The sequence below is a fragment of the Carassius auratus genome, chromosome 2 (assembly GCF_003368295.1).
Source record: "Carassius auratus strain Wakin chromosome 2, ASM336829v1, whole genome shotgun sequence".
NCBI classification, from domain to species: domain Eukaryota; kingdom Metazoa; phylum Chordata; class Actinopteri; order Cypriniformes; family Cyprinidae; genus Carassius; species Carassius auratus.
Window position 1 is genome coordinate 16,315,877 of NC_039244.1, and position 14,755 is coordinate 16,330,631.

Consider the following 14,755-nt stretch of genomic DNA (forward strand, 5'->3'; position numbering starts at 1 on the left):
GACAGGATGAAGATGCAGTGGCAAGACATGGGATTTTAAAAAATATACATTTTTAAAGGTTCAAGCTCTGAACATGATGTCAATAATCAAATAAAACTCTAAAATATTATCTAACATAATGACTGGTTACCCCCTGAAATAACATCATATAATGTGACACGATCTTGACAAGTGAAAATATGTGCTAGCGTCTTTTTAAGCTCTTCTCTTGGAAGGAATATTTCACTGTTTAACACTTAACACCCACATCATTCTCAGACCTCATCACATTTGCTTTTCACCTTCAAATAAGGCTGTCTTCACGGTTTTTAATTGTGCCCATGGTAATAAATTACCTAGTTTCCATCCCGATTCCCAGCCATGCTTTGAAAAATATATAAAGCAATAAATGTTATTCTATAATGTATTGTAATCTTAAAAGTTCCCTGTTGTGTAAGACAACATCTTAAAACACATGCTACACCACTGCCCTTACATAAATGAAAAGACAACAAAACTGCATGGTGTCTATATCTTTCCAGTTTTGTACATATTGAAATCGGCGGGTGTTAATATCATCCTTCCTAAAACTGCCCCCATTGAGAGACTTTGATATATTTGAATATTATATTTTGCACTCTCGTTTCACAATTACTCTCAAAAACAAGTTTTTAGATGATAAAATCCCCATGTGTTTCTGTAAATGTATTCTACAGTAATATAGTAGGTGCAGACTGCAGAATGTATTAATGACTAAATGTAGTCTAACTAGTGGGAACTGAAGGTCTATGCGGTACTCAATTGTAGTGGATGTATCTATTAAAAAATAAATGTGACAGATACATTTTGCACTGCTTGTTTTGATGTAAGCATTTAATAATCATTCATATGTGTTTTGACAGTTTTTGATGGACAGCTGTTGTTCAGCACCATGGACAGCGTTGAGTTCTTCTCTCTTTTGTTTTTTTCTTTATTTTGGGAAAGTTCTTCAATAAAATTCTTTTTAAATAAACTATAGAAAGTCAATGGCTATCAGCAACTGTTTGGTTACCAACATTCTTCAAAATATATTTCTTTGTGTTTCACGTCAGAAAGAAATTCAGACAGGTTTGGGACAAAACTATGGGTTGAACTATTCCTTTAAATGACTGTATACCCTTCTTGAAAAATACAACATTTAAGTCCTATAAGAGTTTTTAAATACATTCCTTGTGATTATGACATAGTGTATTTACATTCAAGTAATATAAAAATGCAAGACATCATTGCTTGTCTATGCATTCAGCCAAACAACAATGAAAGAGAAATTACTTTTTTGTACTTACACTCATACTGAACATCAAATTTATAAGGGCTATACAAATCAATAAAATGACAAGCATATAACAAAACACATTTCGTGCAAAATATGCTCCTGAATGCTAAAATATAATTGGCAATAACAAAACACTCTTTCCCAAAGCAATATGCAGACATCATTTTGTCCAAATATTGTCATTGTATTTTGTTTTGAATCTCACAAATACTTAAATTCATACACACATACACGCACACACATACATACAAACTTGTTACATTTATTCAGATCATAACAATAAATAGAATAAGCTAATGCATTCTATGTTCTCTCTGCTCTCTTTATTTTAGAAAGCAGATACTGAAATGTCCCTTTGTCTACAGTCTGGTCCTTTTAAAATGGGTAAATTCAATTAGAGAGGGAAAACAAGAAAGCCGGAGAATGTGGAGTACTTCCACCCGCCCATGAGGTTCCCTCTCTCCAGTTTAAGATAGAGTCTGTCTTCACGCTCCAGGTGAAGCAGAACGCCGTTACTTGCTGCCTCTCTGGTCACATCTTGATCACCCGCAAATGCAGATATTATTGGGTATTCATTATGCATCAGATTGACCTAATGACACGGAAACACAAAATGTGATCAGATGCATTACAAGAAGCCAGATCATCCTTTACTCCATAACACTTAATAATACCTGTTATTATGTTTTAGTATATATCTTTAATTGCTAATAAGTAATAGTGATGAGCACCATTTCCATTTAACTTTTAACTTGTAAGTTGATCCTTAGTTATTCCAATTTAGTTATTCTATTCTAATAGTGAAAACTAACTATTCTGTTTTTACTGGTAAGGATAATTTTTCCAGTTCAATTATTTGGGGATCTGTGTTTGTGTATTCATATAATATTTTTAATAGTTAATGAATAACAATTGTAATTGACACCTATTCCAATTTAATTATTGGTATCTATTTCAGCTTTGAAAGGGGCTATTTTATGTAAACAATACATACTTATGAGATACAAATATCCATCCCAAATGTCTCACTAGTAATCATTTCTTTATTTGTCATATGAAACTACAAATGATATGAACTAGCCAGAATGATACTTTACAGTTTAATTAAAATCTTCCTGGTAAAGATTACATTTGGAATACAGACGTCAAATAAATAAATACTAATGTCTATTCAGTTATACTAAGAAACCTGGAACATATTGTAAATATTAAGTAAAAGAATAAGTAGTGTAAAATTTAATAGTAAAAAATTAATAGAAATCTGCACTTATCAGGGTTTATATATAATATATATATATATATATATATATATATATATATATATATATATATATATATATATATATATATATAGTTTTATAATTCAATGGCAAAACCATTCTATTTAAGTTTCAGTTTGTTTGTAATTAGTTTCAAATAAAACCTTGCATTTTAAGAAATAGACTTACCTGAATTGTCTGTCGGTTGTAGACCTTCACAACGTGGAAGCTGAAGCTGTAAATGCCTCGCCGAGGAGCTTGAAATACACTCGCCTTAAGATCGAAATGATTTCCAATGTTCACTAGTACCTGCAAAAAATGAGTTTGTTAACGTATGTTTTGGTAACATGTTTTCGGGGAGAAAAATATTAAAGTCTACTTAACGCACAGATATGCGTTGAATAAATGTGAAAGCAGGGTCTGACCTGATCAAAGTAGATTGTCATGGACTTGTTACTCATTTCTGATGGTTCATGGTTAGTTCCTCTGACCGCAGAAAAAGCAACTTTAGCACCAGCAGCTCGGACAGAAATCCCAAACGACGAGGTCACTCCACCTTCAGCTGACGGGTTCGAATCACACACAACTAAACATTTTCCTTCCAAAACTACCGGTTCTGTGTCATTCTGTCCGAGGGAAAACGCAATGCTGAATCCCAAAAGAAGGGTAGAGGCCAGCACGGCCAAAGATCCCGGTTCCCTGGCTCTCAGCATGACTGTGGAAGACCTCTGAGCAAAACTACTATCGAGGTCTCTTTGTAGATCAGTGAAGACGACAGCATCTCTCTCTCTCTCTCTCTCTCTCTCTCTCTCTCTCTCTCTCTCTCTCTCTCTCTCTCTCTCTCATCCACATATCACTGCGCACTCGCCTTATTTGAATACGCCCTGATTTGTTTTACCATATGCTTAAGTTTCCATTGCGCAATAGTCTCTAATCGATGGCAAAAAGTCCAAAAGGCTAAATTGATGTATCATAGCTAAACAATAAATAAAAAGATATATAATTACAATAAACGTATTACTAATCAATGCTTTGACAACCAATTTTACATAGGAGATCTTAACTGTGTAGACGCATAAATGAAGGGTTTGCGTTGAATTGATATTCCAGCAAACCGTTAAAAGCACTACTGTATTCAGTGCACTGTAGGTCTGATTATATTATCTTATAAATTTACTCAGCATTTATTGATGGAAAATGAATTTTAATGTTAACTGATATTCTGTAAGAGAGGTCAGTCCACTGGTCCATCTTAGAGTTTGGTGTTGAAATGTTTCAGAAATTAATATGATGTGTTATTGCACCATCTAGTGGTTGTCAAAAGATATTAAAGCATTGTCACATGAAGAAACTTTAAACTAGAGAAGTATTTAGCACTTTAATTTGAATTCACACGTGCAAAAATTGTGCTAACTAAATGCAAAATGCATAAAATTTAAGCGAATGACTAGCAAAACCATTTGATATATAACAAGTTCTTTGGCCTCTTTATTTTAGCAGCATAAAGATTTTTGGTTAAATGTTATGAATTTATAATAGAATGTTCATATTTGGTACAAAATGTCAACATATTTCAATATGTTTCAGAATTCAGACTTATTTACAGTCACAACCTTGTAAAACTAAAATGTTTGAGCTGTCAGTGTTAAACTTTTTATGTGACAGATTTTGTGGAGTCAGTAACTATTTATTTATTTATTTATGTATTTTACTATTTATAACTTTAAATCAGTTTAGTGCTCATTCTAATGCCAATTTGCTGTAGATTTTTATATTAATCAAATGACACTTGACAACCACAAATTTTGTAATACAAATATTCAAACAATATTTTTGTTTTTATGAAACAGTCTGCTAATTGGATCATTCTTGCTGAAATATGAGATTTAGCCAACTGAAGCAGGTCCTCTTGCAGTATTTCGCTGTGTTATGCAGCATGCATTTTTCTTCTGTTTTAATAAGATACTGATAGAAAGCAGCCCCACAGAGAATGTCAGTTTAGCAGAAGGCATTTGGGACCATATTAGTGTCTTATTTTTCTTTTCTTTTTTCCCCCTCCTCTTTTCTGTGCTTCTATTTTCTAGTTTGAACACAGTCTTGTTGTTACAGTAGGTGCAGCTGCAGCAGTATAGTGGAAAGAAACATAAAGGAAAAGTGGATCTTTTTGCAGGCTATTATTTGTCCAGATGCCACAGTCAGAATGTGTCTTCATGTTTGTCTCTGTTCTTAATAAAAAAAACAATGACCAGTTAAATTACATACAAAATCAGTCTTATTTTAAATGATCTGATTGTGACTAGACTTTCTGAATAAGGTGGGCATATGAGAAGGCACAAACCCACCAGTTATTTTAATTTCGAGCTTTTACTATTTTATTGACAGTTTTGTGTTATCATACCATAACAGCTACTGCCAAAACAATAGTGAGTGATTCTGGAAGTGAGTGAGTTGGAAATGTTGATCATTTAGGCCTACTGTGACTTATTTTAAGAAACTTGGAGTTTTGCAGGGCATTACAGTATACAACAGACCGAGATTTAGAATTGTTTATCCCAAAACCCTATGCTATGTTAGATGGCCAAAGAAAACAGTACTTTTGTAATTGAAAGTATGGCCTTAGATGTTACTAAGAAATATTTTGCCATAGGCTATCATATACTAAATATATAAATATTATCACACTTACACAATAAAGAATATATTATTCAGGTATAAGCCATGATTTATCGCAAATGAAGGTCAGTAGGCCTATATTGTTACATTTTTCATTATACATCAGCATCAGCATACAACCGACTGTCTATCCGTTACAGCCTTGTTTTAATTCTTTAAAAAAAATTAAAAAAAAATTAAAAAAATATCCGAGTGTAATCAATACATTTTGTATTCTTTGATAGGCCAGTAAATATAAAGAAATGCGTTTTTATTAGAGCGTCATACTTGGAACTCGACACAGCTCACATTTTGCACAATGTTTTCATTTTGCCCGCATGAATGAGCCATGTTTTGAAGGAGGCTAAAGTAGGCTATAGCTACTTAAACAGACTCAGTTAGCAAACCATGGGTTAACATCACCTGCACAAACTTCATCTGAGGCAGGGTAATATAGATTATTCTGGTCAAATGTGAATGAAGGGATCGTGTTAATCCACTCTTCGCGTCCAAGGGTCTTCTGTGCTCTGAGGCGGATTACGCAGATGTGTTCAACCTGTTCCACGAGTCTCCAACTAGAGTACACCGTGAGTTCGGGGAATAGCGGCAACAATTTTTTGCGATTCTTTAAGCAGCTTCTACTAAAGACATTTCATGGAATTCAAAGTTAAAACCCTTGGGGAGAATCATGGTGCCGCGGATGAAACTGCTTGTTGGTGAGTAAATATCAAAACAGTGCGCGAGCCTATGAAAACGCACATAAATATGTTTAATTTTATTGTTATCGACCGAGTAACCTCTTGGGAACAATATATAGGCTACATTATTTCCTTTGCGTTTAAGCCATATTTCTATATATAATGCGTTATTCTGTTCGAATGTTCACACGAATACGAGTAGCACTAGCCTATATCACTAAACCTAAAGTGGCAGTTAACTTAACTTACACTTGCAATAGTGGTGATAAAGTTGCAGAAGGCATAGATAGATTAAAACACTATTTAACTAAATAAACAAAATACAGAATATATACAATATACAAAGTATACTGTACATTAAAGTTGTATTTGAACATTTAAGAACTGTATAAACATTAATCTTGTTTCTTTTTGCAGTTGTTGCAAGTTTTGTCAATCTTGGATTTTCTGGAGCACCAACAGCACCACCACCACCAAAGAAAGCTAAAGGTAATTATCTCTCATTTGCAAGTACATCTTAATGACGCAAGAAGGGCATTGTGATCTCATACAAAAGTATTATTGATTAATATGATTGTAGATTGTTTATATATATATATATATTTTAATAAAGAAACGCTTTGTCTCTTCAGTTAAAAACAATTCAGGTGTGATGCCGGCAGGGTTGTGTGGTGCTTGGGTCAAAGAATCTGATGGAGGGCTTTTCACATCTCCTAACTATCCTGAAAAATATCCTGCTGACAGAGAATGCATATACATAATTGAAGGTTAGCGAGCTTCCATTTTTCCAGTTTTTAATCAGTAACACATTTGCATGTCTAACTAGAGGTTTCAATTATGTCATAGCTTCTCCAAGGCAATGCATTGACCTGTATTTTGATGAAAATTACGCCATTGAGCCATCATGGGAGTGTAAGTTTGACCATATTGAAGTCAGGGATGGTCCCTTCAGCTTTTCTCCTATTATCGGACGTTACTGTGGACAAGAGAGCCCGACCTATGTTAGGTCCAGCGGACGATACCTTTGGATAAAATTTGTGGCAGATAGTGAACTAGAAGCCACTGGATTTTCAGCTCGGTACAATTTCACCCAAGGTAAGAGTGTTTTTGTCATCAGTATATGCATTTGTCTGTATCCACCAAGTATTTATCAGTTTCTTAATGCAAGTTTGTCCGATATGATTCGAGAATCTTTTACTTTAATGGAAGTACAAAGAGTCACATGATCATTGTCACAAATTTACTTGATTATTTATCTGGAAATAGTGCAGAATCAGATTTATTATTAATTTTACATCTTGTTTTAAAATAGTTAGCATGTAACAGGTTTAAATTAATTACAATTTGAATAGCAGATTTGTGGTCTCTAACTTTTGGACACTGTGTTTATTCTGAAACGAAACGTATATAAAGTTATAATATTGTTTTTTTTACTGGTGGTTTATTCTAGGCAAGATCCTCCGTTTTTTTGTAAATGCCGTGTTCTCTGCTCAGGTCAGATGGCCCTGCATTTGTAGTGCGGGCACACATGCAGCAGCTGAGTGGGGGAGGTTTGTTATGTCTCTGATCCCAGTTAATGAAAGCTTGTCTTCAGAGGAGCGTGTCTTCTCCAAATCCTATTGCAAATGTATGGGATGGCCAAAATAATTTGCTTTATGCAATACTGTTGGGTTACAACTGGTCATAAGTCTTTTGTCAAGATATTTTTAAATCCATATTTCACATCATTCAAAGAAGAGCCAAAGTGAAAACAGAAGTGAGTGTTTTTTTTGTCTACTCAACTGATATTTGGGACAGATGTGATGTCCGTCTTGTCTACAGTTGGCTGGTCTTCCTGATTATGTGATGTTACTTAAAGTCTGATTGCACCAGTGTCCATTACAGCTGCCTAATAAACACCGGACAGCAGTGGTAATCTCCTCTCAATGCTAAATCCAATCTTTAGATTTTGGCAATGCACCAGGATCATAGGAGGAGAGGACCAGCAATCACATTTTTGTCCTGGGCCCCTGTGAAAATGATTGACAACCCTGTAATTAAGGAAGCATACAAAATACATGCATCATCAGCAAAGATGGGACATCTACACACTGTGGAAACCCAACCAAAATTGTTATTTATTTACTTATTTTTTTAAACAAAAGCAAAAAAAATTCAAATCTTACAAAATGTACTTTTGTAACCACTAAGAGATGTATGAATGTTTATATTACTACTACTACTACTACTACAAAAATCAAAGAAGAAAAATGAAGAAATTAAAGAAAATAAACAGATCTTTTTTTTTTTGTAAAATATCATTCTGCACATCATAAATCAGAGATTTATTAAAGACCTACATCCATGCGTCCGATTACATCAGCATAAAGAATAATCATAGCCAAGCTGTACCAGAGGTAAGAAAACACGAGAGGATTACTGTGAATCCCTGAATGATTTTGGACCAAAACTTTAAAAGACTCTGTAATATCCTGGTGATTTTTTTGGATATGATAAATTAGATCTAGATAAACATGATAAAGAGAGGCAATTGCCTCTCTTAGGTAATAAGCTGAAATACTGTGCATAAATAAATTAAATTCCAACAGGTTCTGATAAACACACCTACATTTTATTACTTTGCTTCTAGTCACACTGGGCACCCTAATCTGTGTGAGGCTGATGCAGGGATTATTAATCCATGTACAATCATGACTCGAGCCTCAGGACATCATTCTCATTCCCTAATCCTATGTGTTTCAGTTATTATGGCACAAGAACATAAATGATTGTACTGGGACAGAAGTTCCTCAAGGTCAAGCCTCCCTAATGTGCTCTGCTGTAATTACCCTTTTTATTTTTACATTACTGTCATGTTTGATCAATTTAATGTGTCCTTCCTGAATAAAAGCCTTACTGACTTCAAATATTTGGATATTTGGTAGTGTAAATGCACCGTTTCGCATGCTGGTGTCCTTACTGGCATGACTTACTTTTCTAAACCAACTTGCATAGAAAGGTCGTTTTCGGATAACCAGTGTTTTTGATGGTAAACAGCATGGCATAAACCAGCCTTTAAATTCACCCGGTCTTTTCAACAGCAAGAAGCCACTGCTTTGATATTTGGGACAATTTTTATGTTACTTATGTTCATACAGTATGAAATCACTCGTGTGTTTGTGGGTTACGTGACCATGTACACTAAACAGATTAAGGCCTTATAAAAATCCTTAATCAGTCCCTCTCCTCTGCCTGCTTTGCAGATCCTGATTTCAAAGACCTCGGAGTTCAACAACCTCTTCCCAGTGAGTGAAGTTTTTTATTTTTATTTAGTTGATCTCCTCTGCATCATAAAACCACTTCACAATGACACATGACTGTGCTTTCATATTGTAGTTTGTGAATTTGAGATGAGCGGGCCAGAGGGGATTGTGGAGTCTGTAATGGTTTCGAAAGAGGGCAAAGCGTTGCAGACAGAGGCTGTAGACTGCTGGTGGTTCATAAGAGCTCCTCCTGGCGCGAAGGTAAAACTCTCACTTTATTTAACGAAATTAAAACCCAGCATGGTGGCCTAGGGCTGATCTTGTTACTCTCCGCTATGTAAGGACCTAAAACATAACAATAAATAAAAATGTTAAATGATCTCCTAAGAACAATGATATAAATGTGTCTCGTCTTGTATAGATCTATTTGCGTTTCCTGGATTATGAGATGCAGAACTCAAACGAGTGCAAGCGTAACTTTGTGGCAATCTATGATGGGAGCAGCTCAGTGGAACACCTGAAGAATAAATTCTGCAGCACGGTGGCCAACGACGTGATGCTGCTGTCTTCATTAGGTGTGATTCGCATGTGGGCCGATGAGACCAGCCGCAGGAGCCGATTCCGTATCCTCTTTACCACCTTCCACGAGCGTGAGTCATTCAATCTTGTTTTTTCAAAACTTCACACATTTCAGTAGCACATTTAGATTTCTTTCTAGCGTTAAAGTCGTGATTAACCTCTTATTTTAACTCTATATTTGGACTTACACATTATCAGTGCTGTACTGAGTCACTGAGTCACAGTTTTAGCGTCTCTTGTGGTTTCTTCTATAATTATTATGATTTTGCTCTGCTCTTCAGCTCCATGTGAAGGAGACGCTTTCTTCTGTCATAGCAACATGTGTATTAACCACACATTGGTGTGCAATGGTATCCAAAACTGCGTCTATCCTTGGGATGAGAATGGTTGCAAAGGTATATTATCACATATTCAAAAGAAATACATTGATAATTAATAATTAAATATTGTACCCAAAAATTAAAATGATTTCATCATTTGCTCACCCTCATGCCATTCCAAACCTGTCTAACTTTCCCGACCTTTGTGGAAAACATTTCAATTTATATTTCAATATTCAAATATTAATATCAATATTCAAATATTACATTTTATTTTGTTGAGAAGTCAATCGGATGGACAAAATTAGCATATTTACAAAATATATTTTGTGTGTGTGTTAAAGTCATACAGGTCATTTATGAGAGCATTTTCATTTTTGAGTAAACTACACCATGTTTTTGATAAATCTGTACTTTTTTGAGAAATCAATAATTTTATTCAGTAAGGACAGATTCAACTCGTTGATCAAAAGTAACTGTAAAGACATGGATAACGATACAAAAGATTTCTGTTTTAAATTTATAATAGTTCCTACAAAAATATTAGAATACTATATTAGAATGATTTCTGAAGGATCATGGGATATGGAAAACTGGAGAAAATTAAGCTTTCACGGCATCAAATTAAATGACATTTTCAAATGTTTTAAATAGAAAACAGTTAATTTAAAAAATAATATTTCACAACATTTACTGGATTTTTGATCAAATAAATGCAGCCTTCATAAGCACGAGATCCACTTTCTTTCAAAACCATAAAAAACACTTACCAACCCAAAACATTTTAACTGTAGTGAATATTGTTTTTTTTTTCTTATTCTTCTTTTCCAAATTTAAAACAATGTGGCACATGCAATATTTATGCTCCTTTCATACAGAGAAAAGAAAAGCCAACATCCTGGACGGTCTCGACAATACTAATGTGACCATTATTGGCGTGACCTGCGGACTGGTGATTATCCTGCTCACCATATCCATAATCATTCAAATAAAACAGCCACGGAAGAAGTACATAATCCGCAGAGATGAATTTGATCCCACCTTGCTGCACGAGGCCTTTGAACCCCCACACTATGAGCTGTGCACATTACGGCAAGCACCCTCATCCGATGATGAGTTTTTACCTGAAGACTTCACCAAACTGCAGCGCACCTCCTCCAAATGCGTCCACGGCCACCACTGTGGCTCCCAGGTGTCCAGCACTCGGGGCAGCCGGAGCGATCTCAGCCTGCGAGACGCTGCAGCTGTCCTCTCAGAGATGGAGCAATCTCTACAACCCCCCTTCCCTATGCAATCCACCCCTACTAGCCGCAGGAATATTCTAGTGATGAAGCACAGCTACTCGCAAAATGGGGCTGAAGAGTGCGACCTGGATGATGAACTTTATGATGGGCCCACCACCAGCTGTGGGCGAGCTGCAATGGACAGAACTGTGCACCGGTCAGTATCTAATGACTTTTGATGCACGTTTTCCATGCACTTCAACCCAGCTTTAGGAGACTGATTCTTTACTTCCCTATTTGTCTTCCTTTTTATTTGTAGTAGTAATGCACTTGTTTATTACATTTGTTGACAGACAAAATTTCCTTGTCTAGTCAGTTCGTTTTCACCATTTTGTATCTATAAAGGATTATAGATCAAAAAACATGGGTGCATTAAATGGATATGTGAACCATAAATCTGTGTTGCTGTTATTTTACTTTTCCTATTTTGTATATGACTAGTCCTATGCTGTCTAGTCCATATAATTTGACGACTGTTATGCACTTTTGTTTTCATCCTAGTATTGAGATGTGATATTAGGACACTCAATCATTGCATATGTTTGATGTAAATATTTTGATGCATAGTGTTTGGTGTGGGTATTATTAAAAACATTACATAAAACATGTCATTACTGCTATGCCTAATTTCACCTTTGTATTTTGTGATGTGGGACAGGCTCCCCTCTTTCCTTGAGCTGCGTGGTTTAGTTTAATTGTGTTTTAATTGTGACTTAATTTATTTGTATTTTCATTGCTTTTATGCCTATGTGAGAACATTTGTGCATCGTTTATAATTTGTTACCCTTCACTTTTCATTCTCATATCACATTACTGATACAATTACAAACAAGTACGGTCGTTATGCTGTATCTCACCTTATTGCATTTTTATTATAAAATGTGGTGTAGGACAAAAATGGTCTTTTAAAAAATGCCTCTCCATTGGATGTCTCCTCTTACCTTGTTTATTGGCGCTCGTCATAATAGCATTTAGAAACGATAAAAAATACAGTTTTCATTACAACTGTCATTTTATGTTGCAGCAGCCAGCAGCAGCCAGAGATGTGTAATGAGCGCACACACTGAGTGCATCCGCACAATAGTGCCCCCTTCTGGTGTATAAAAGTAATTGCAGGAGATGGACTTAGATCACAATTAAAAGAATAACCATATAAAAGTACTCGTCTCGTGAAATGCAAACAGACCGATCTGTCAAAAGCTGCGTGATGTTATTGGCCAATCTGAGGGGGTCAGCTGATGAGTCCCACCGCTTTCATTCATTTCATGATGTCTGACTGCCGCAATAAATCCAATCCCTCCACAGAGACTTATAAGCAGGGATCAGCTGGTGAAAGTAGTTTTAAAAAACGACTCGGCATTATTGCAACTTGTGTCGTCGGAGGGTCATTGGTCGCTCTCTATGCAGTGAGTGAACGGAGGAAAGTTTGTCTCCCATTTGTACCTACAACAAGGACACGGACTGAAAACGTTCTTAAAGGGTTAGTTCACCTAATAATCTAAATTATGTCATCAATAACTCATCCTCGTGTCGTTCCAAACCCGTGAGACCTCCTTTTATCTTTGGAACACAGTTTAAGATGTTTTAGATTTAGTCCGAGAGCTCTCAGTCCCTCCATTAAAGCTGTTTGTACGGTATACTGTCCATGTCCAGAAAGGTAAGAAAAACATCTTCAAAGTAGTCCATGTGACGTCAGAGGGTCAGTTAGAACTTTTTGAAGCATCGAAAATACATTTTGGTCCCAAAATAGCAAAAACTACGACTTTATTCAGCATTGTCTTCTCTTCCGTGTCTGTTGTGTGAGAGAGTTCAAAACAAAGCAGTTTGTGATATCCCGTTCGCGAACAAATCATTCGATGTAACCAGAGCTTTTTGAACCAGTTCACCAGATCGAACTGAATCGTTTTAAACGGTTTGCGTCTCCAATAAGCATTAATCCACAAATGACTTAAGCTGTTAACTTTTTTAATGTTACTGACACTCCCTCTGAGTCAGAATAAACCAATACCGGAGTAATTCATTTACTCAAACAGTAAACTGACTGAACTGCTGTGAAGAGAGAACTGAAGATGAACACCGAGCCGAGCCAGATAACGAACAAAAGATAGACTCCTTCTCGAGTCTGGTGGATATCGGCAGGGGATCTGTGGAGAAAACGACCTTAATGTTAATGTATATATATATATATATATATATATATATATATATATATATATATATGTGTGTGTGTGTGTGTGTGTGTGTGTGTGTGTGTGTGTGTGTGTGTGTTTGTGTGTGTGTGTGTGTGTGTGTGTGTGTGTGTGTGTGTGTGGTCATCAGATCTTACAATTTGAGGAACCCCAAAGATGATCACATTGGAGTACTCTGAAAAACTGACCTATGAAAGAGACTAACACGTGTCATGATTACATACAGATTATTGAATCAATCTGTAAATACTAAGTTATTAAAATCTTAGTTACAAATATAACATTTAGATTATTATTGACCTGTCTGTTCTCACCTTCCAAAGGTCAGAAATATTAAAAGTTATATTTGATCTAGAAGGGGTGCAGAGCCAGAGGTGGTTTTGTATGCAAACATCAATGCCTTGAATTTAATAAAGCAGCTATTGGTAGCCAGTGCAAATTGATAAACAGAGGTGTGGGTAAACATGGGTTCAGCTCAAATTCTACTGCCTTGAAGTCAGCGATAACTTCAGGAACAAGATTTTAAGGACTGTTAACAGATTAATAAACTGTTATCAAGTTACATCAGTGTCACAATTATTGTAATACTGATAGCCTTTATAACCTACCACTGTACTGAATGATTTTTTTTTTTTTTTTCATATTCTATGATATTTGCATGGTACTGATGTTACGATCTGGTCTAGGGGCATGAGAGGAGGGTAACAAAAATTGCGAGGAGAGACTGAGAATACTCCCATCTCCAGGTCCCAGGACAAGCACCGATCACAACACCACCAGGTTTCTAAGTAAAAAGATATAACAGGCTTTATTTTAGAGTGCCTTTATTTTAGAAACTCACTATTCGTCACAGATGGAGCAGCTTGAATTCAAGCTCCAAACTGAGTTCCAGAGTTTAGACTCCTGATGATGTCACTGGAGAGGGAATTGATACTGTTTGGGTTTTTTATGCCAAGACATTCAAACCTTCCATCAGAAATGATAGAGACAGTGAAAGACAAGAACTAGCGATGAAAGGTACTTTCTTTCATTTATTTCTTTACAATATTGACAAACATTTTGCCTCTCTCATGTAAGCTTTTTTTATTTTATTTTTAAGTAGCCTATTTTTAGTTGCCTGTTGTTCCTAATTAAATATCCTAAATATAATAAATATATTAAATATACTATTATTTTAGTAATGAAAATAAGAGTCCATTTTTTTCTGCATTTATATTGTATGAATTATTTTGTGTATTT

The 14,755-nt window shown here is 35.5% G+C and overlaps 2 protein-coding genes across 2 annotated transcripts; one reads left to right on the forward strand and one right to left on the reverse strand.

Annotated features, from left to right (window-relative positions):
• Positions 1-989: 989 nt before the first annotated feature.
• LOC113117845 (cerebellin-2) lies at positions 990-3,337 on the reverse strand. Its single transcript, XM_026286774.1, has 3 exons — positions 2,979-3,337; positions 2,743-2,862; positions 990-1,886 (listed from the first exon to the last, which is right to left on the reverse strand). The coding sequence occupies exons 1-3, from the start codon at positions 3,264-3,266 to the stop codon at positions 1,689-1,691; spliced, it is 606 nt and encodes a 201-aa protein (XP_026142559.1). The 5' UTR covers positions 3,267-3,337; the 3' UTR covers positions 990-1,688.
• Positions 3,338-5,364: 2,027 nt separating this feature from the next.
• On the forward strand, positions 5,365-12,214 carry LOC113117835 (neuropilin and tolloid-like protein 1). The gene is made up of 9 exons (XM_026286765.1): positions 5,365-5,921; positions 6,321-6,392; positions 6,536-6,670; positions 6,750-6,998; positions 9,146-9,187; positions 9,279-9,406; positions 9,567-9,795; positions 10,006-10,119; positions 10,923-12,214. The coding sequence occupies exons 1-9, from the start codon at positions 5,894-5,896 to the stop codon at positions 11,504-11,506; spliced, it is 1,581 nt and encodes a 526-aa protein (XP_026142550.1). The 5' UTR covers positions 5,365-5,893; the 3' UTR covers positions 11,507-12,214.
• The last annotated feature ends 2,541 nt before the right edge of the window (positions 12,215-14,755 follow it).

Excerpts from the sequence above, each read along its gene's own strand:
- LOC113117845 (XM_026286774.1), bottom strand. The coding sequence starts at position 3,266 with ATGCTGAGAGCCAGGGAACCGGGATCTTTGGCCGTGCTGGCCTCTACC. Across the intron at positions 2,863-2,978 it reads TGACAATCTACTTTGATCAG|GTACTAGTGAACATTGGAAA; the intron begins GTCAGACCCTGC and ends CATTTTTTGCAG. Across the intron at positions 1,887-2,742 it reads ACAACCGACAGACAATTCAG|GTCAATCTGATGCATAATGA; the intron begins GTAAGTCTATTT and ends CCGTGTCATTAG.
- LOC113117835 (XM_026286765.1), top strand. The coding sequence starts at position 5,894 with ATGGTGCCGCGGATGAAACTGCTTGTTG. Across the intron at positions 6,393-6,535 it reads ACCACCAAAGAAAGCTAAAG|TTAAAAACAATTCAGGTGTG; the intron begins GTAATTATCTCT and ends TTGTCTCTTCAG. Across the intron at positions 10,120-10,922 it reads GGATGAGAATGGTTGCAAAG|AGAAAAGAAAAGCCAACATC; the intron begins GTATATTATCAC and ends CCTTTCATACAG.